General features: G+C 39.8%; 1 protein-coding gene across 3 annotated transcripts in view; it reads left to right on the plus strand.

Moving 5' to 3' along the window:
* GRIA4 (glutamate ionotropic receptor AMPA type subunit 4) overlaps window positions 1–20,395 on the plus strand; it is a 690,840-nt gene that overhangs the window by 623,176 nt on the left and 47,269 nt on the right. For 2 of the 3 annotated variants that reach the window (XM_029602429.1, XM_029602428.1), the window contains one exon: window positions 17,699–17,813. In XM_029602429.1, the coding sequence (XP_029458289.1) occupies window positions 17,699–17,813 (115 nt within the window). Of the gene's footprint in view, window positions 1–14,377; window positions 14,493–17,698; window positions 17,814–20,395 lie in introns of all 3 variants that reach the window. The other variant, XM_029602431.1, reaches the window with a different exon arrangement.

Raw genomic sequence — 20,395 nt, forward strand, 5'->3', positions numbered from 1 at the left:
AAATGGTCAATGAGATCTTTCACGATCACACCTGTGTGATCGTATACTTGGATGACATATTGATCTTCTCTCATAACCTGAGTTCCCACTGAAGAGACATTTGCATCATCCTGCAATACCTGTGAGAGAATAATCTCTATGCCAAACTATAAAAATGTCTCTTCAAACAAGAGAATCTCCCCTTCCTTAGGTACATAGTCTCATGAGACGGATTCCAGATGGACCCTGACAAGATCAAAGCCATCATGGACTGGTCTCACCCTGTGGGCCTCCAGGTCTTGCAAAGGTTCCTGGGTTTACCATCAGTTTATTCCAAATTACACCTCCAAGGAAGCTCTAATTACTGCCCTTACATGCATAGGTACTGACACCAAAGATTGGCCACCTAAGGTTATCAATGTGATAGAAGGCCTTTGCTGACAAGCCCTGCTTATGTAACCTGGATTCTTTATGACCCTTCATTCTAGAGGTAAATGCCTCTACCCTGGGAGTAGGGGCTGTTCTCAGCCAACACACTCCAGAAGAGGTACTTTGTCCATATTCTTTCTTTTCTAAGAAATTCTCCATAACTGAACACAATTAAAGCATTGGGGAATGAGAGCTCATGGCTGTCAAATTAGCTTTCTATTATGTTCGGTGTGTCTTTGAACGAGAAGTGGGCCCTTGGGTTGTTGAAAGTGGAGACTCCGCCCACAGGGAGGAGCCCTGTGGGCTCTTATCACAACAGGCAAGGTCTCAGCAGTAAAGGACAACAGAGGATTAACTTTATTATACAGCTGATGGTGACCCGAGGAGCGGATCAATGAAGTCAGTCCAGATAGTAGTCCACAGTGCAGAGTGGTCCAGTGATACCTTCTCTAGGCGTAGCTTGTGCTGGAAATTCCAGTAGTGGTCCACAGCGTGGGGTAGGCCGGAAGCCGATGGCATGCACAAGACAGAGGGGATCCATTAGTGGCCCGCAAAAGGTAGTAGAGCAAGTTCTGTACTCACACCGGTACTGTAGATGGGAGATCAGGCACCGAGGAGGTCCCATTGAGGAACAGCGATGGTCGTTCAGGAATGATGCAGGACTCACTGGAATGAGAGAGAAAGAAAGATGGCTCTCCAAGGAATGGATAGCCATGAGTGCAGCAAGGCCCCCGAGGAGCGGGTACCTAGGACACTCAGATGGATGAAGTCCCAGCGTGGCAGAAATAGCAGGAAGGAATCCTTGCTAACTCGTATAGCAAGAGGTCAGCTGAGTTTAAGTATGGTAGGCAGGTGACATCATGTGGTGGGGATACCCCCAAGGTTCCCGCCATGACGTGGTTAAGAAGAGGGCAGGCACGCACGCGCGTACCTTAGGTGAACCCGGAAGTAAGATGGTTGTCGGGAGCACCCACGCCATCCCGAGCATGCCATGAGGGTCGGAGTGTGGAAGCAGAGGCTGCAATTCTCCCCAGACTCGGAGCTGCATATAGAAAGGAGGTGAGCAGCCGAGGTCGCAGCTGCCTGCAACCAATGGACACAATACTTTCGAGGAATGGCGCCATATGCTTGAAGGATCTCAACATTGTGTTACAATATTCATGGACCACAAGAACCTCAAACATCTACATCAAGCTCAGCAATTTAATGCAAGACAGGCCCGTTGGTCTTTGTTCTTTGCTTGCTTCGATTTCGAACTACGATATCGTCCAGTGATCAAGAACCTCTTTCACTCCTTCTGGACCAAGGATGTTCCAAAACCTCTCAGGCACATCACTGATCATACTAAGATATTTCTGGCCACTACAGTACCCGTCCCTCTAGGAAAGATATTCGTACCTTCCAGATTATATGAGAAAGTCTTGAAATGGGCCCATGACTCCCGTGTCGCAGGTCACCCTGGACGGGTATGAACCGTTGAATTGTATCAACAATTCTATTGATGGCCCCAGATGAAGCAAGACATCAAGGCCTGTATTGACTTGTTTCCTACTTGCACTAAACAAAAACACTGCATGGCTAACCCTAGAGGCTGTTACAGTCATTGCTGGCCCCCAGGGAACCCTAAGCTCACTTGTCTATGAACTTAATCATGGACCTCCCTATCTCCAAAGGCATCACCATAATTTGGGTGGTGATTGACTAATTCTCGAAGATGGCACACTTTGTCCCATTACCAGGCCTTCCATCCATGCCAGAAATAGTGCATCTCTTCACCCTTCATGTATTTTGACTGCATGGCCTACCAAAATATATAATGTCGATAGAGGAGTCCAGTTCACGGTGAGATACTGGCACTCTATTTGCAAAAAGGTTTGCTATCACACTCAACTACACTGCAGCCTACTACTCAAAAGGCAACGGACAAGCAGAACGTACCAACCATACTCTTAAAACCTTCATCCACTCCTAATTTAATGAGCATCAAGATAATTGGGCTAACATCTCACCATATGCTGAATTCTCCCATAATAATCACATCAATGCCACTACCAGCTCTTTGCCCTTCCAGATGGTCTATGGAAAACAACCTCTGCCTCCTTTGCCACTACCAGTGCCAGTAGCCTCCCCAGCGACTCAACTCTCAGCCCAGGAACATAAGAACATGCCATACTGGGTCAGACCAAGGGTCCATCAAGCCAAGCATCCTGTTTCCAACAGTGGCCAATCCAGGCCACAAGAATCTGGCAAGTACCTAAAAACTAAGTCTATTCCATGTTACTGATGCTAGTATTAGCAGTGGCTATTTTCTAAGTCAAATTAATTCATAGAAGGTAATGGACTTCTCCTCCAAGAACTTATCCAATCCTTTTTTAAACACAGCTACATTAACTGCACTAACAACATCCTCTGGCAACAAATTCCAGAGTTTAATTGTACGTTGAGTGAAAAAGAACTTTCTCTGATTAGTTTTAAATATGCCACATGCTAACTTCATGGAGTGCCCCCTAGTCTTTCTATTATCTGAAAGAGTAAATAACCGATTCACATCTACCTGTTCTAGACCTCTCATGATTTTAAACACCTCTATCATATCCCCCCTCAGCTGTCTCTTCTCCAAGCTGAAAAGTCCTAACCTCTTTAGTCTTTCCTCATAGGGGAGCTGTTCCATTCCCCTTATCATTTTGATCGCCCTTCTCTGTACCTTCTCCATCGCAACTATATCTTTTTTGAAAGCGGCGACCAGAATTGTACACAGTATTCAAGTATCATAGGGGAGCTGTTCCATTCCCCTTATCATTTTGGTAGCCCTTCTCTGTACCTTCTCCATCGCAACTATATTTTTTTCAGAGCGCCAACCAGAATTGTACACATTATTCAAGGTGCGGTCTCAACATGGAGGCATTATGAAATTTTGTTTTATTCACCATTCCCTTTCTATTAATTCCCAACATTTTGTTTGCTTTTTTGACTGCCACAGCACACTGAACCGACGATTTCAATGTGTTATCCAATATGACTCCTAGATCTCTTTCTTGGGTGGTAGCATCTAATATGGAACCTAACATTGTGTAACTATAGCATGGGTTATTTTTCCCTATATGCATCACCTTGCACTTATCCACATTAAATTTCATCTGCCATTTTGATGCCCAATTTTCCAGTCTCACAAGGTCTTCCTGCAATTTATCACAACCTGCTTGTGATTTAACTACTTTGAACAATTTTGTTTCATCTGCAAATTTGATTACCTCACTTGTCGTATTTCTTTCCAGATCATTTATAAATATATTGAAAAGTAAGGGTCCCAATACAGATCCCTGAGGCACCCCACTGCCCACTCCCTTCCACTGAGAAAATTGTCCATTTAATCCTACTCTCTGTTTCCTGTTTTTTAGCCAGTTTGTAATCCATGAAAGGATATCACCACCTAAACCATGATTTTTTACTTTTCCTAGAAACCTCTCATGAGGAACTTTGTCAAACGCCTTCTGAAAATCCAAGTACACTACATCTACCGGTTCACCTTTATCCATATGTTTATTAACTCCTTCAAAAAAGTGAAGCAGATTTGTGAGGCAAGACTTGCCTTGGGTAAAGCCATGCTGACTTTGTATCATTAAACCATGTCTTTCTATATGTTCTGTGATTTTGATATTTAGAACACTTTCCACTATTTTTCCTGGCACTGAAGTCAGGCGAACCGGGCCCTTTTTAAATATTGGGGTTACATTAGCTATTTTCCAGTCTTCAGGTACAATGGATGATTTTAATAATAGGTTACAAATTTTTACTAATAGGTCTGAAATTTAATTTTTTAATTCCTTCAGAACTCTGGGGTATATACCATCCAGTCCAGGTGATTTACTACTCTTCAGTTTGTCAATCGTCTAGGTTCACCGTGATTTGTTTCAGTCCATCTGAATCATTGCCCATGAAAACCTTCTCTGGTACGGATACCTCCCCAACATCTTCTTCAGTAAACACTGTAGCCAAAAAATCATTTAATCTTTCCGCGATGGCCTTATCTTCTCTAAGTGCCCCTTTAACCCCTCGATCATCTAACGGTCCAACTGACTCCCTCACAGGCTTTCTGCTTCGGATATATTTTAAAAAGTTTTTACTGTGAATTTTTGCCTCTATGGCCAACTTCTTTTCAAATTCTCTCTTAGTCTGTCTTATCAATGTCTTACATTTAACTTGCCAACGCTTATGCATTATCCTATTTTCTTATGTTGGATCCTTCTTCCAATTTTTGAATGAAGATCTTTTGGCTAAAATAGCTTCTTTCACCTCCCCTTTTGACCATGCCGGTAATCGTTTTGCCTTCTTTCCACCTTTCTTAATGTGTGGAATATATCTGGACTGTGCTTCTAGGATGATATTTTTTAACAATGACCACACCTCTTGCATACTTTTTACCTTTGTAGCTGCTCCTTTCAGTTTTTTTCTAACTATTTTTCTCATTTTATCAAAGTTTTCCTTTTGAAAGTTTAGCATGAGAGCCGTGGATTTGCTTACTGTCCCCCTTCCAGTCATTAATTCAAATTTGATCATATTATGATCACTATTCCCAAGCGTCCCCACCACCATTACCTTTCTCACCAAATCCTGTGCTCCACTGAGAATTAGAATTAGATCTAAAATTGCTCCCTCTCTTGTCAGTTCCTGAACCAATTGCTGGGAATAGCATGAACTATGGGAATGGACCAATCTATTGATTGAGAGAGCAACTGCCCGAGTCAAGAAGTCAGTAGATGCCCTAAGAAGGCCAACCACTCAGTTGAAAGTGGGAGAAAAAGTTTGGTTTAGTACCCAGCATTTGTACCTATGACATCCTTCTGTACGCCTGGCCCCATGCTTTATTGGGCCATTTCCGGTGCTTCATCACATGGGCCCTGTCAAGTACCAGCTAAGGCTGCCACCCACTTTAAATGTCCATAACATGTTACACATTTCCCTGCTTAAGCCAGTGGTACTTTCGTGGCCCTCTAGAATCCTTTTCTGGACCTTAAGAAGTTGGCATTGACGGAGACAATACATATAAAATCCAAAAGATCCTGGACTCCCACCGGAGGGGAAAAAGATCAAATACTTAATCTCATGGAAAAACTATGGCCCAGAAAAAAACTCATAGAAGCCATCATCCAATATATTGGACCGCAGCCTGTTGAAAAACTTCCACCAGTGGTACCCCTCAGAACCCAAACCCAAACCCAAAGTCTCAGGGAGGGTACTTAAGAGAGGGTACTATTACATTTCACATCTTGCAGGAGTCTCCCAGAAGCCATGCTATTCACTCTGACGCAGCCGGGCTTCCTTTACAAATGCAGTAGCACACCACCATCCTTGCCAGGATGGCAGGATGCCACCAGCTCCCTCTGGCATACGTGCACACCAGCACTCCCAGAGTTAAAGGGCCCACAGCGGGAAAATCCTTGCTACGCCCTTAGATGACATCACCACTTGCGCTTATTTAAAGGCCAATTAGATGCCTCAGCAACAGGTCCAGCTAATTCTCATAGAGCATGTTGTTTCAGCATTCCAGCCTTGTTTTCAGTCTTTGTTCCAGCCTTATCTTCCGCCTTTGTTCTAGTCTTGTCTTCAGTCTTCATCCAGCCATCTTCATTTCTTGTCCTGCTGTTTTTGTTTTGTTTTCTGTCTTCATCTCCATCTACTTCTACATTGTCTGCCTGTTCTTGTCCTCGCCTGCCTTCCCTGCCTATTCGTCCCTCTTCTCCACCCTTGGATGGATACCTGGTTTTGACCCCAGACTTGACCTTGGATATAACTGACCGCTGCCTGCCTCTCACCATAACCTGGATTCTGGATATGTCTAACTGCCACCTGCCTATGATCCAGTTTACTATGGACTTCTTCTGCCAGCAGCAGAGACTCCACCTAAGTCCTGCCGGCCACAGCACCCAAAGGCCCAACCTGAGGAGAATATGGGTTGGTATAGGTGAAGGTCCTGACTGGTCTCTGCTTCGCCTAGGTCCATCTGCTGATGGTGGAAAATTGCAGGGCTCCTCCCTGCACATAAAACCAATCCTGCCTCAGCTCAATGGTCCACAGATACAACAGCCTGTTCCTTCTCTTCCAATCTGGATCAAATGATAAAGAGCTGCCTCATGTAAGGTTTGTTCTTCTGTCATTTTCTTCATTTCTCTTCTTAAATGCTTACTCTCCACTCCAGCCCCCCCTCACTCAGTTTCACCTGTCCAGTCCTTGTTTTCTATCTCACCCCATCCTGCCCCTCTTGCTCACTCTCACCTCATCAATCTCCTCTTGTTCTCACTCCAGCCCCCTTGCATGCTCTCACCCCTCCAGCACTGTATTTGCTTTCCTCCATCTAGTAGGATGGTGATCATTCTGAGAAGAGGGTTGGGGGAGGGTGTAATAGTAGATCAGCATCTGCTTTGGCCATATGCTAGATGTTTCAGTAAGTAGTACCTTACTTTTCTCCCACTATCCAAAGATGAGCCTACCAATGCAGATTGTTCTCTTCCTGGAGCCTTGTCAGGTTGCAAACCACAGGATATGAAACACAAAGCATCTTCTCATTCAGTGCAGGGCTTATTTATAACATAAAAGATAACAAGTTCTCTTCACATTCATTAACTTGAACATATCCATATAACAGGTGGTTCAATTACTCACAGTCAGTCCAGTCTGGGTCAGTATATTCCAGTAGCTTTCACATATATTACAAATAATACCAACAGATGCTCAGGGTTACCAATCTTCTTCATCCCAGAGTCCACAGAATAGCTTACAGACTTCAAGTTGCCAGGAACACCAGGATATCCCAGGTAATCACTTATTATCTCCCAAGGACCAATCTGAGTCCTCTGAGGAGAGGTTACAGATCTGTCTGACTGGAAGCTTATTTAGCTACAAATAAAAGATCTATCCGGTGGCTTAAGGGTAGAGCACAAACTCTTCAACAGAGCAAACCCCAGTTCATGGCCACATCTGGCTCTTTCTTTCCTACATAGGAACACAAGACTTGCAATACTGGGTCAGACCAAAGGTCTATCAAGCCCAGTATCCTGTTTCTAAACTTTCTAATAGTGGCCTATCCAGCTCACAGGCACCTGGCACGATCCTAAGGGATAGATAGATTCCAAGCTGCTTATCCCAATAATAAACAGTGAATTTCTGCAAGTCTATCTTAAAAATGGTTCCCTCCAGGAACTTGTCCAAACTTCCCTCCAAGAACTTGTCCAAACCCTTTTTAAATGCAGCTACTGTAATAGCTTTCACCACGTCCTCTGGAAACAAATTCCAGAGCTTAATTATGTATTGAGTAAAAACATATTTTTTCTTATTAGTTTTAAATGTATTACCTAGTAAATTCATTGTACTTTTTAAAAAAGTAAACAACTGATTAGCATTTACTTTTCCATTCCACTCATTATTTTATAGACGTCTATCATATCTTCCCTCAGACATCTCTTCACCAAGCAGAAAAGTCCTAACCTTTTAGTCTTTCTTCATAGGGGTATTGTTCCATCCCCTTTGTTATTTTGGTAACCCTTCTTTGTACCTTTTCTTATTCTGCTATATCTTTTTTGAGATATGGTATCCAGAACTGACACAGTACTCAAGATGAGGTTGCCTCATGGAGTGATGCAGATATATTAGGATATTCTCTATTTTATTCTCTATTTCTTTCCTAATAATCCCTAGCATTCTATTTGCTTTCTTGGCTGCTGCTGCAAACTGAGCAGAAGATTTCAATGTATTTTCAACAATGACACCTAGATCCTTTTTCTGAGTGGTGACTCATAATGTGGAACATTGCATTGTGTAGTCTTCATTTGGGTTACTCTTCCCTGAGTATAGCACATTGCACTTGTCCACATTAAATTTAATTTGCCATTTGCATACCCAGTCTCCCATGTTTGCTGGTCCTCTTGCAATTTCTCATAATCCTCATGTGATTTAACAACTTTGAATAATTTTGTGTCATTGGCAAATTTGATCACCTCACTTGTTGTTCCCATTTCCAGGTCATTTATAAATATATTAAAAAGCAATGGTCCCAGAAATGATCCCTGGGGAATTCCAATATTCACCTTTCTCCATTGGAAGAATTTACTATTTAGCCCTACTCTCTGTTTACTATTTTTTAGCCAGTTGGCAATCTATAACAGGACATTGTCCCCTATCCCATGACTTTTTAATTTCCTAAGAAGTCACGAATGAGGGGCTTTGTCAAATGCTTTCTGAAAATCCAGATACACTATCTCAACTGGCTCACCTTTATCCACATGTTTATTTACGCCCTTAAAAATGTATAATTTTATAGCATGTAAAATACAAACATGAGCAACTGAGTCTAAGGTCACTGTTGAGCAGACTCAGCGTACTGGCCCTGTGTGCCCAGAGCTAATGATGTCCCTGGATGGCAATATATTCATGATAAGACAATAGAACCACATACATAAACTGCTAGAAGGTCTCTGCTGCCCCATGCAGTACAAAGAGCAATACCCAATGCTGGTATAACCCCTCTGGTACTAAAAAAGCTACTTTTTCTTTGATTCTCAGGATAACATAACCTACCAGTATCCCTTAAGTCAAGGACAGATATAACCAATTCAGCATCTCATGGATGAGGGCATAATATACAAATCAAACTTTTCAGTCATGATGACCTTGCAAAAATCTATACAAACCAGATAAGATCATCTGTTTTTTGTACTAATATTATATGCTTGGACCATTCACTGCATGACTTCTTTCCATTATGACACAGGAAACTCAAAAGCCCAACAGATCCACTGCCACACTATTTATCCTGGCATGAACTGGATTTTGTTTTGAATTAAGCAGGTATGGTTTTGGTTGTGAGGGAAATACATCCCTGAACCTCTGCAGAATCTCCAGGAGTTGCCCTTTTTGTTTGTAGCAGAGCACTTTCCTAGACTTTCAAACTTGCAATACCACAGACAGAAGATTAAATTAACATATTTTAGTCCATTCAATTCTTTTCTTTCCTACTCACAAACTCTGTTTCTCAAATTCAAAACACATGCATATGTTCTTTCTAATGCATGCTCTTGCACGTAGATTGTCTCTCTTTCTACCACTAATACTTAACATTTCTATGGCTGTACAATGCAGAAAATGTCCATCTTACTCTTTCTTCCCCTCACTTTATTTTTCTCCCTTTCTCCCACTCTGTCTTACAATTCTATGTCTTTCTCATTCTATTCCTGTTTCTATTCCTTTCTCACACTATTCATTTCTTTCTAAAACATTCTCACACATAGACACTTCTTTATTCTGTCTCCCATTTCTCTTCCTTCCTTTCTATTTCTCTTTCTCCTTCCTCTCCCCATTATAAATACTGAGTACCATATTATTGCACCATAAATTCCAGGTTCAGCCATAGACTTAACACTTGCCCCAGAAACTTTACTCCTACAGAGTATAATTAAATTCACAGCATTAAAAAAAAACATGAATTAAGCCTATGTGCTTCTCTGCTTTGGGGAGTAATAGCTATGCCTCGATTGACTTGGGATTTGCATGGAGCACTAAACTGTGCATTTGTACATACATTTTATGTGCACTAAACTTGTTACATTGGAAGTAAAGTGATACACACAAAAATGTGCACACAGCTACATGCTAACATGTACACAGCCAAGCACACCTTATTATAATGGGGCCACAGTCAATGCAAGATCTCCTATTATAGATCAGACCACTTTCCTCAGAGCCCACCAGTGGCTTCAAGGGCAAAATGTCAGCATCTAAGCCAGCTAGGCCATCTGTGTAAGAACAACTTAGAGCCAGGTCTGATACTATCCTCCTTCGCACAGTCAACCTCCAGCATCCAGTCTCAGCCACATGAGGCACTGTCCACATTTGGAAAAAGTAAACTCTTGTTCCAGGAATAGGTTATCCTTTGACTGTGCAGAAACCCTTCCATCAGGATAATTTTTCAACCCATTCAACGGGGCAGAAGCCTCTCCAGTATCTGAATACTGCAGCAGCTCTTGAAAACAGGAGGGTTTTTTTTGTCATCTAAATGCATTGATATGTCTCTTGCACTGAAGGAGTCTCTTTATTTGTAGGCCGTGACACATCTTTGCACAGTGCATACAGGGTATGCTCAGCAGAAGTTTCTGGTTTATTGTTTTCTTCTACCTCTAAAGGCAAGCAGTGTGCAGTGCCCTTCAATGGCTCAGAAATCAAACTGCTAATCTTCAAGCCAGTCAGATCCCTGGTGTGAGACCATTTAACGGCTAGCCATAACAATAGGTTTTCTATGCCACTCCATTCTGATCGTTCTCTTACATTGATTATATATATTTCCCTCTTTTTCTCTTTCTTTCACTCTTTTCTTCATTTTTTATTAGAACTTGAGCTATAGCATCAAACTTTCAACTCGGTGGAAAATCTTTCATTTGGGAGAAGATGCAGATCCTGCTGACCCCCAATGTTCCTGTCCCTTCCTGCTGCTCCTTTACAAATTAAGATGCCACTTGTAAGCCACTCTTAAGGGCCATATTTGCTAAGGCTTTTCTCACATTATGGGGCAGATTTTAAAAGCCCTACGCGCGAAGGGGGGTTACGCGCGCTGGGTCTATTTTCAAAAGGCCCAGCGGCGCGCGTAAAGCCCTGGGACGCGCGTATGTCCTGGGGTTTGAAAAAAGGGTTGGGCCAGGGGCGGTCCGGGGTGGGTGGGGGAGGGCAGGGGCATGCCCAGAGGCCTCCATAAGGTCGCTGGGCCGGGGAATCACGCGCCAGCACTTGGCTGGCGTGTGCAACCCATGCCTGCCCAGAGGCAGGCGCAACTTATAAAATAAAGGTTAGGGGGGTTTTAGGTAGGGCTGGGGGCGGGTTAAGTAGGGGAAGAGAGGGGAAGGTGAGGGAAGGTGGAAGGAAAGTTCCCTCCAAGGCTGCTCTGATTTCGGAGCGGCCTTGGAGGGAACGGGGAAAGCCAGCAGGGCTCCCCAAAGGCTCGGTGCATGCACGGTGCACTATTGTGCACCCCCTTGTGTGCGCCGACCCCGGATTTTATAACATGCACGTGGCTGTGCACGCATGTTATAAAATTGGGCGTACATTTGTGCGCACAAATGTACGCCCGCACATAAGTATTAAAATCCGGCCCTATGGGGCAGATTTTTATACCTAAGCGCGGGCGTAGATTTGTGTGCGCAACCCAACGCGCACAAATCTACGTACGATTTTATAACATGTGCACATCTTTTAAAATCTGCCCCTATGTGTATATGGATAGAAAGCTTAAGTCAGGCATTAAATGTAATCTAACACACACTAGGTAGCAATAGCATAATTTACTCAAAAGAGTTTAGAAAATTATGAAATATTTGCCAACAAAGGTAGTCATGATTACAAAATTACTTCAAAAGTAACTTGTACAAGCTTTTAAAGAAAAGATATCTAGAGTCTGAAGATGCATTTAGACAATAAAAAAAACACTGATGTAGGAACTTAAGATGAGGTGAGAACTTTTTTCCTGTTGCAGAAATAGATATAGATGCATACTGTGCATGAAGGATGGGTGCAAGTATTACTTTTCCCTGAATTACCACATAAAGGGCCTGATTCTCTAAGGTATTTCTTCTATTCTATATCTAGAATGGGGAGGAGTTTAGTAAATCTGGCCCAGAGTTAGCTGTTAGGCAATTGGAAGCAGATTTCATTTGATGGACCTACAACCTTTTACCCTATGTAATTATGAAACCAGGTCTCAGAAGAGAGCCATGTCAAAGGTGCAATACTACATATTTTAGAACGTAATTCTTAACTATATATATACAAGCTATCCCCATTGCACCCACTTCCTTATTCCTATCTTATGTAGCTTACTTCTTATATATTTACATTTAGTTGACAGGCACTGAAACTATGAGATGAGGGAACACTTGGAAAATAAAGAATATTTTTAAAAACATGAGGTAATCATGTTTTATGTCAAATTCCCTTACTTTATGGCTCTGATCAGAGTGAACTGGAATAGTCAAATCCATTCAGTAATTTGGGAACCTGTAAAATATCTTCAGTGTCTGCTTTAAAAGATATCATTTATGGCGCACTTATGCCATCGTGTGGACCCTAGACATATTCATGTTATGGGTTCTTTATGAATATATTGACATGTACTTGTGTATGTGTCCTTTTAGAATATTAAAGGCCCACATATCCAAGCGAGTTTGCACATTCCTAACTAACATTAGCATCTTTTCATTTTCTGACAGCTATCCCATTGTCTGTAAGAGATAATGGGAATTGCTAATTTCATGTGCAAAAAAATTATCCAAGTTTCCATCACATGAAGGCAGCTTATGTACAACTATGAGAAAAGCTACAATCTTGCCTAATGGAGGGCAAGATGGACTTTCACCTTTTCATGTGTTCTAGCTTTTTGGGTTTTAAACAGAGGAACTTAAGTGTTGATTGAGTTTCCAATAGAAGGGTTGTTTAGTCTACCAGCCTTTCAAAATTTTTGATAAGCTTTCTTGCTGAAGTCATGGATGTTCCAGACAGTTTTCACAACAGACTCAGCCATTTTCTTGGTAACTAGAGCAATCAAATCACTTGTTTCTTCAGTGAAAAGACCTCCTATTTCATCTGCAGCATTACAAAGCATCTGAACTTGTGTAACAAACAATCTGAGTGTCAGGTTAAGGAGTGCCCTGCAGAATAATGAGTCAACTCCAGTTTAGAGTATAAACAGTGTTTTTTTTATTCAGACGTTTTTAAGCAGACTTACATTTCTACAGGGTAAGACTGTACAGTATAAGAACAATGCAAACACAGTTCAAGACCCAACCCTGGTCAGTTAATACAGTTACATCAATCTTCTACATACTTGACACAGATGAACTTCATGGTACTTTAAACAAGACTTCCAAAATCCTTTTCTACTTACAGGAACAGATGCACACACATGAGCACCAATGGGTCTCTCTGGGTCAATGGCTCAACTCAGCAGGGTCCTCTAGCCATCAAGTTGCAAGAAAACACTTTGATATTCCCAGCAATTCCTTATGAAACCCAGAAGACCAATTCAGACCATCAGGGGTAGAGCCACAAGTCCTAGCTAGGATGGACCCTGGTATAAAGCCAGTCAGAAATCCTTTTGGCTTGACATTTAGAAAACGATAATGTCTATGACTAATGGTATTGCAGATCCTTCTTGAAAAAAAGAATGGCCCATACACTTTTCAATCTCTTTCATGATGTGAACAACTTCAGGTCCAGAAATATTTCAATAGAAAAATTTTCCAGTATTTGATGGAGAAGCAGCATCACCCATCTCCTTTTGTTCATGCATCTGATCTATGGCCATGGCAGAAAAATACCATTTTCTTTTCTGCGAAGCAAACTTGCCATACTCAAAGATTTTAACTAGATCAGGGTGAACTGTTTTCAGAGTCACCAAGTCTTGTATGTGGCACGGTGGCCATCAAGTGTAGAAAATGTGGTCAAGTGTATGGAACCATTTACATGTAGTTTTTAATTCCATATGGCTCCAGGTTTGTGATTTCATAGCAGAATGTCTTAAGCACATCGCCAGGTCATTTTAACTCAATTTGTACACTTTTTTCAGTATACAAATACAAACAATTCCTTATATTTTCTTCCCTACTCTGCACTACTACTAGAAAAAAATGAAGACCATGATATGAACAAAGAATTCTATAATCAGTTTGCATTTGACAGCATTACATGAAGGTAATTTATGAAAATCAGCATTCAGGGCAAAAAATAGTAGTCAAAAAAAGCCATTTATTATTATGGAAACATTATTTACGAAATGTAAGAAAATCTCCCAGGTTTACAATGGGTTATTTTGTGGCAATTCAAGTGAGAGGTTTATTTAGCATGTGGAGCAAAATTATAAGAGTTTAAATCCTCTTTCCTTCTAACACCTTGAAAGCTGTGCAGTTTCTTACAAAATATGTTTTATCGTTTCAAGAAATGCTGTTAACCTCGCAGTTTTAAAACTGAATGAACAAGGCCTCTTGGACAAATTGAAAAACAAATGGTGGTACGACAAAGGAGAATGTGGCAGCGGGGGAGGTGACTCCAAGGTTAGCCTCAATGTCACCAAAGCGGGTAAACAGTATGTAAAGTAACTGGTGCATCTGCTGGGGGTGCCACTCGCCATGGAAAATCATGTCCAGTCCACTAGCAGTATTGCCAGGATGCCCTGACATGAAATCCCACCCTCCACACAAATGCAATTACTGTAAAAGCAAAAATATTTGCACTCGGTTTTATTTTGCACCTGCTCAACTCATTAAAAGCTTTTTTTTTTAATTGGAAAATCTCAAAATACTAAGTTTTTTTCTTTGTTAGTGTGATTATTTTTTCTCCTTTATTTCAGGCAGCGCCATGTTTTTTTCTCCGTTATTTCAGGCAGTGATCGGTATTATGGTGATTACCACAGATGGTGTAATCAATTACTAACTAAACTACTTAGATGATATTAGCAATTGACTTCATAATTAATCACAATGCTCAAGACCTATAACCAACTACTTTATTGATTATATAAATACTATAATTAATCATTGCACTCAATAAACTATTTTTTTTTAAATGTGATATTAAAATAATATTGGAAGATTTTAACTGTACCTAGGTTTTCTTGACCATGCAACATTTGCTGAGCACAATAGATGTACCTTTAAAAACAAAATTATTTATATTTATTTTAAAATAATAATTTAGTTGATAAGTTACCTAATTAATTACTTTCTTCATGTGTTAAATTCCTAGCATTGAAAGCCCTTAATGAAGTAATTCATTATAGTAGTTGGTTATTGCTGTCTACAGTACACTAAAAACCTTGAGTAATGTTCTGCACAAAATCCTGCATGCTGACAAATGTATTAGATGTGTCTGTAACATATTAGTAGTATCACAAGTAGTAGTAGTAGCAGCAATTGTATCCTTACTATAAACTAAATGCTGGGACTGTTTCATGTTTTGATAACTGAAATTTCCATGAGTGCTTCACTTGAAGTGTTTAAAATCTTCTAAATGGTCTTTATTCTGCAAATAGAAGATCATTAATAGTATAAGTGACTATAAAAGACCAATCTCATTCAAAAAATCTTCCATTGGCCTTTCCATTCCTTCCCATACATGTGATGCAGAGCCTCTTGTTCACACTTTCATCATGTCGGGCACACATTCTACCAATGTGTTGGCATTTCTGTAGTAAGCTGTACATGTTACTTACAGGAAGCGTAATTTTATAACACCCCGAATAGAAATGAAGTCTGCATGCAGAAAGTGCACACAGATTTCAGCCCAAATTTTCAAAGTGAAATTATGTGCATAATGCTGTTTTGAAAATGAGTGGGTGTATGTTGAACTCTGCACTGCATGTACACATGCATTTATGGCTGCTTGGGAGCAGATATAAGTGTGTGCATGTATATTTACACCCATATTTTTGAAAATCAAAAATATTTGCACAAATGGTTTCCCTGCCTGAATTTGGGGAATGCCTCTTTCTAGTACGCTTAAAAGTACACACAAAATCGCTTCTATGCATACTTTTACATGCACAACCCCGGGGCAAGTTCTAAAAGCCCATTTACATGCATAAATGCTTTTAGAAAATTGCATAATGCGCATAAATGCTTTTGAAAACTAGATGTATAAACTCTGCCTTTTATTTCATCTCCAAGCCAGGCACCTTGATTTTTAACTGCCAAAACATGAACTTTTCTTTCTTTCTTCACTTCAATATGTTTGGCTACTTATAGTCATTCCAAAGGCATTTTATTTTGTTTGGGATTTTGGTCATATGGACAAAATCTCCTACCATTGATCCTCATTAATACCATTATCATATAACATAGCAAAATTGTCTACTGTGGTTCTTATCCAGTATTAATGAGTTAACTGAATGTATTGCTCACTGACCCCCGACTCCCTTCCAAGTCCTCTTTACCATATCATACAGAAAGCCATGCATCAGCTGCACAGACTGCTGGCAATACAACTGACTCTACCACTGACAATAATTAAAAGAAATTCATTGATTTTCTTGCCCTTCAGTGATTCCTCACCCATGTCCTTTCACCATTTCTCTTTTTTGTATTTTTCCTGCATACTCCACTGCTTCCCTACTTCTCTGAATTAACCAATGATATCTCTTCCCTTAACTATCATACAGCACAGTCTTCATTTAACTTTTCCCCCAAAATGAATTGAAACCATTTTCAAATTAGTTTAAAATTTATTCTAAGATACTTTTTTTAAGTATTAAACAGAATTCAAGCTGGTTTCAAAGTGGTTTGATGCAGAAAGTTAAATAATTAAGTTTAATTTAATTTAGGGACTACAGTGTTGTTTCCTGCATAAGAAACCTGCAGGCTGCAATGTTTGGTATGCCTGAATGGATTAAATTGCACCATTCTTAATAATCTTTAAGAATTTAACTGTCAATTAAAGGAAAATTATTTAAAATGGTGTCTTACTCATTTTAAATGATTTTTAGAAGTAAAATGTGATAATGGAATACAATTAGAAATTTTCTACACTTCACTGCACATGTATGCTATGCTCAGAATTGATAACAGCTTTAGTAAACCCATCGAGTTTATGTAGTTTTAGGACTGTGCTGACTGATTACCAAGGTGAAATTTTACAATTAAGTAAAGTAGCAAATATTTTTTTGTGAAAGCCAAGTTTAGATATAAATTAATGTTATAAGCATTAGGCTATCTTCCTCCTCTATGTTCTGTCACAGGTAATAATGAAAGTCTGACTGCAAAAATATCCTTGAGACTTTATGTAGCAGGTGAGCTCTCAGATTTATGTATAGGAAACAAATAACAAAAACATAAAATTGCTGAGATTAAGAATGTGAGAATATTAAGATCACCAATAAGCAACTTCTTTGTAAGGTATGCACATAAAATAAAAAAAAAAAAACACTAAACAACTTGTGAAACTGAAACTGGTCAGTCTGATGCATGTTTACCAGTTAAAGATGTTCTAGATGCCTGAGAAAAATATTGTTCAATGTATTTTAGCCAATAGTTTTGGGTTCACAGTAATTGCATACAATTTGTTGAAAAAAGTTCCCCAGCAGTATGTGCCTGTTACCTAAAGCGATGGAGCAGGCCCCAGTCATGTCCATATTGAACCGTGGGCCTACATGACAGCATCCACTGTGGCCTCTGCTCTGTCACTTTGCAATGCGATTCTATGTAGTTTTACTTGAATAACATAAAATAACATATATAATGTTATTTATGTTATTTTCCACGTGAAGAACTCCTGTAAACCTTGCCGTTTTGAAACTCAGTGAGGCAGGCGTCTTAGACAAGCTGAAAAACAAATGGTGGTACGATAAAGGTGAATGTGGACCCAAGGACTCTGGAAGTAAGGTCAGTCGCTGCAGTTTGGGACCTACTGTTGTGTTCACAAAGCAGTACAGGGAGGAATGAGAGGAAACTATGTGGAAATAATTAAAGTGAGCATTTAAGAATAGAAAATAAGTTTATAGTAATTGTATCCAAAAGTGTCATATAGTATCTCACTAAAGTTTAAATCTAGTTACCAAAGTACAGTACATTTGTTCAACTTGAAAATACTAGCAATTCCAGATAATTATATCTTACGAAATACAAAGAGTTACATTAAAAATATGCCTTTGTAATTCAGTTTATTTTTTTGGTTAGACGTTTGTTCTTTCCATCTCTTTCTACATAATGTTAGGATGCTTTGTTTTAGAAAATGAATGGTGTTTCTTTAAATAAATAATTTGAACAGTAACACTTTATAATTAAGCAGGAGTAACAGCACCATTAAATATTTTGAACAGTAACACTTTTTAATTAAACATGAGTAATAATCACAACATTTGGAAATGTAATTGAATATGATTATAATATAAACTAAAACACTATAAAAGAGTTACATTTTAGTAGCATGTTAAATAAAATGAATTCAGCAGTACATAAAAGCATAGTTGGGACAAATTTGCTTTGGAGAATAAGCATTATTTGACATATTTTGAAATGTGAATCTTACTAGTTTTTACTTGTATTAAAAGCAATCATGCTGCAGACATTAATAGTCAAGAATGCTTTAAATAATGGTAGTCTTGTATTGTGTAATAAAAAAAATCAAAATAGCTTTAGTAAATTAAACATTCAAAATATGTTTTATTGATAAATTTGACTATGCGCATCTGAAAAAAAAACCTGATGAATTAAAGTTCTATAAATAATAGCTTGCATAAAATGAGAACAAGATATACAATATGTTCCAAAAGTACATTCTTCTAAGTATGAGTATGAAGAAGTAAATAGTTCTAACTAATCCATAAGACAGGCTAGCACCACCATTCATCTTCACAATTCAATGGCCAAAATCTTTAAGAATTTTATGTATTAGCCCTTATTACAATGTGTGTTGTCCACTGATTATAATGCAGGATGTATGACATTAATGAGATGCAGAACAAGATGGTGTCCAAATGGCCACTTTAAGACAGCACAGCCATGATAATGCTGGCATATTCAGCAGTTCATGCTTCCCCCAGAGTAACCAGTCCAAAGTGAATGGGTCATCCCCAGCATGGGAAATCTCCAAACCTCCACCAAAAGAAGTAGCCTATGGGTCTGAACAACCTACCTCCTATTCCACCAAAACAGCAAAAGGCTTCTGGGATTTGTTCCCCTCACTCTCTCTCACTTCCCTCCCCCAGTACAGAAAAAAGCCCCTAGGTATTTTTTTTTTTCTCTCTCCCCTATTCCCAACTCCCCACCTTGGCACAGAAAAAGGTCTCCAGGTCTTTATCATCTATCCACTTCTCAAACCCTTTATTTCCCCCCACTTTGGCCTGCAAAGGTGCTCAGTGGCAGGAGGGAGTATGTTTCCCTCCTGCCCAGCCACTGGTCAGCTCCAAATTCAAAACAAATTCTGAACGAGGATGGCACTGCCCAGTACCATTTTGAATTTGACATCAGCCAGACTTTCCCTCCTATTTCCAGACACCTCTCAGGCCACAAGAGAGGATATGGATCTAGGGGGATGGGGCAGGAAAGGCTTGGAAGCCTTTTTTTGTGCCAGGATGGGGGATAAAAGACCCATAAGAACATGAGAACTGCTGTGCTAAGTCAGACCCAGGTTCATCGAGCCCCACCTTCTGTCTCTGACAGTGGTCAGTCTGGGCCACAAGTCCCGGCAGATCACCAGTAGATGATCTATTTCTTGTGTCTCACTCCCTTGGATTAAGTACTGGCTTTCTCAAGTCTGCCTGGCTAATATCTGTTTGAGGACTTTTTCCTTCAGGAACTTGTCCAATGCTCTTTTGAACCCCACTATTAGAGTTGCTTTGACCACATCCTCTGGCAACAGATTCCATGGCTTGATTATGCGCTGAGTAAAAAAACACTTCCTACAATTTATTTTAAATCTGCCAGTTGCTAATTTCATTGTGTGTCCCCTATTCCTAGTGTTCTTTGAAAGGGTAAATAACTGTTCCCTATTTACCCATTCTACCCCACTCATGATTTTATAAATTTTAATCACATCCCTTCAGTCATCTCTTTACCTCTACTTCATCTCATTCACCCTTCTCTATATCTTTTCTATGTCTGCTATGTCTTTTTTGAGATGAAGCGACCACAACTGCACATAATACTCAAGGTGCAGTCGTACCATGGAACCATACAAAGGCATTATGATGATATTCTCAGTTTTGTTCTCTATTCTTTTCTTTTTTTTTTCCAAATCATTTTTATTGTGACAAAGCAAAGTAAGCAAAACAACAACAATATCATGACCATTTGAAATGCGCAATAAAAGACAGCACAATTAGGTTACAGGCCATGTATAGCATAAAGTATCTACAACTGTGCCTACACCTCATCTTTAACATAATATAAATTCCCAGCCCATAATAACTCCCAATTATCAGCTCTCTAGTATCCTTCACTCATTGATACTACATTCATCCTTC

The sequence above is a fragment of the Rhinatrema bivittatum genome, chromosome 5, assembly GCF_901001135.1.
Source record: "Rhinatrema bivittatum chromosome 5, aRhiBiv1.1, whole genome shotgun sequence".
Classification (NCBI taxonomy): Eukaryota; Metazoa; Chordata; class Amphibia; order Gymnophiona; family Rhinatrematidae; genus Rhinatrema; species Rhinatrema bivittatum.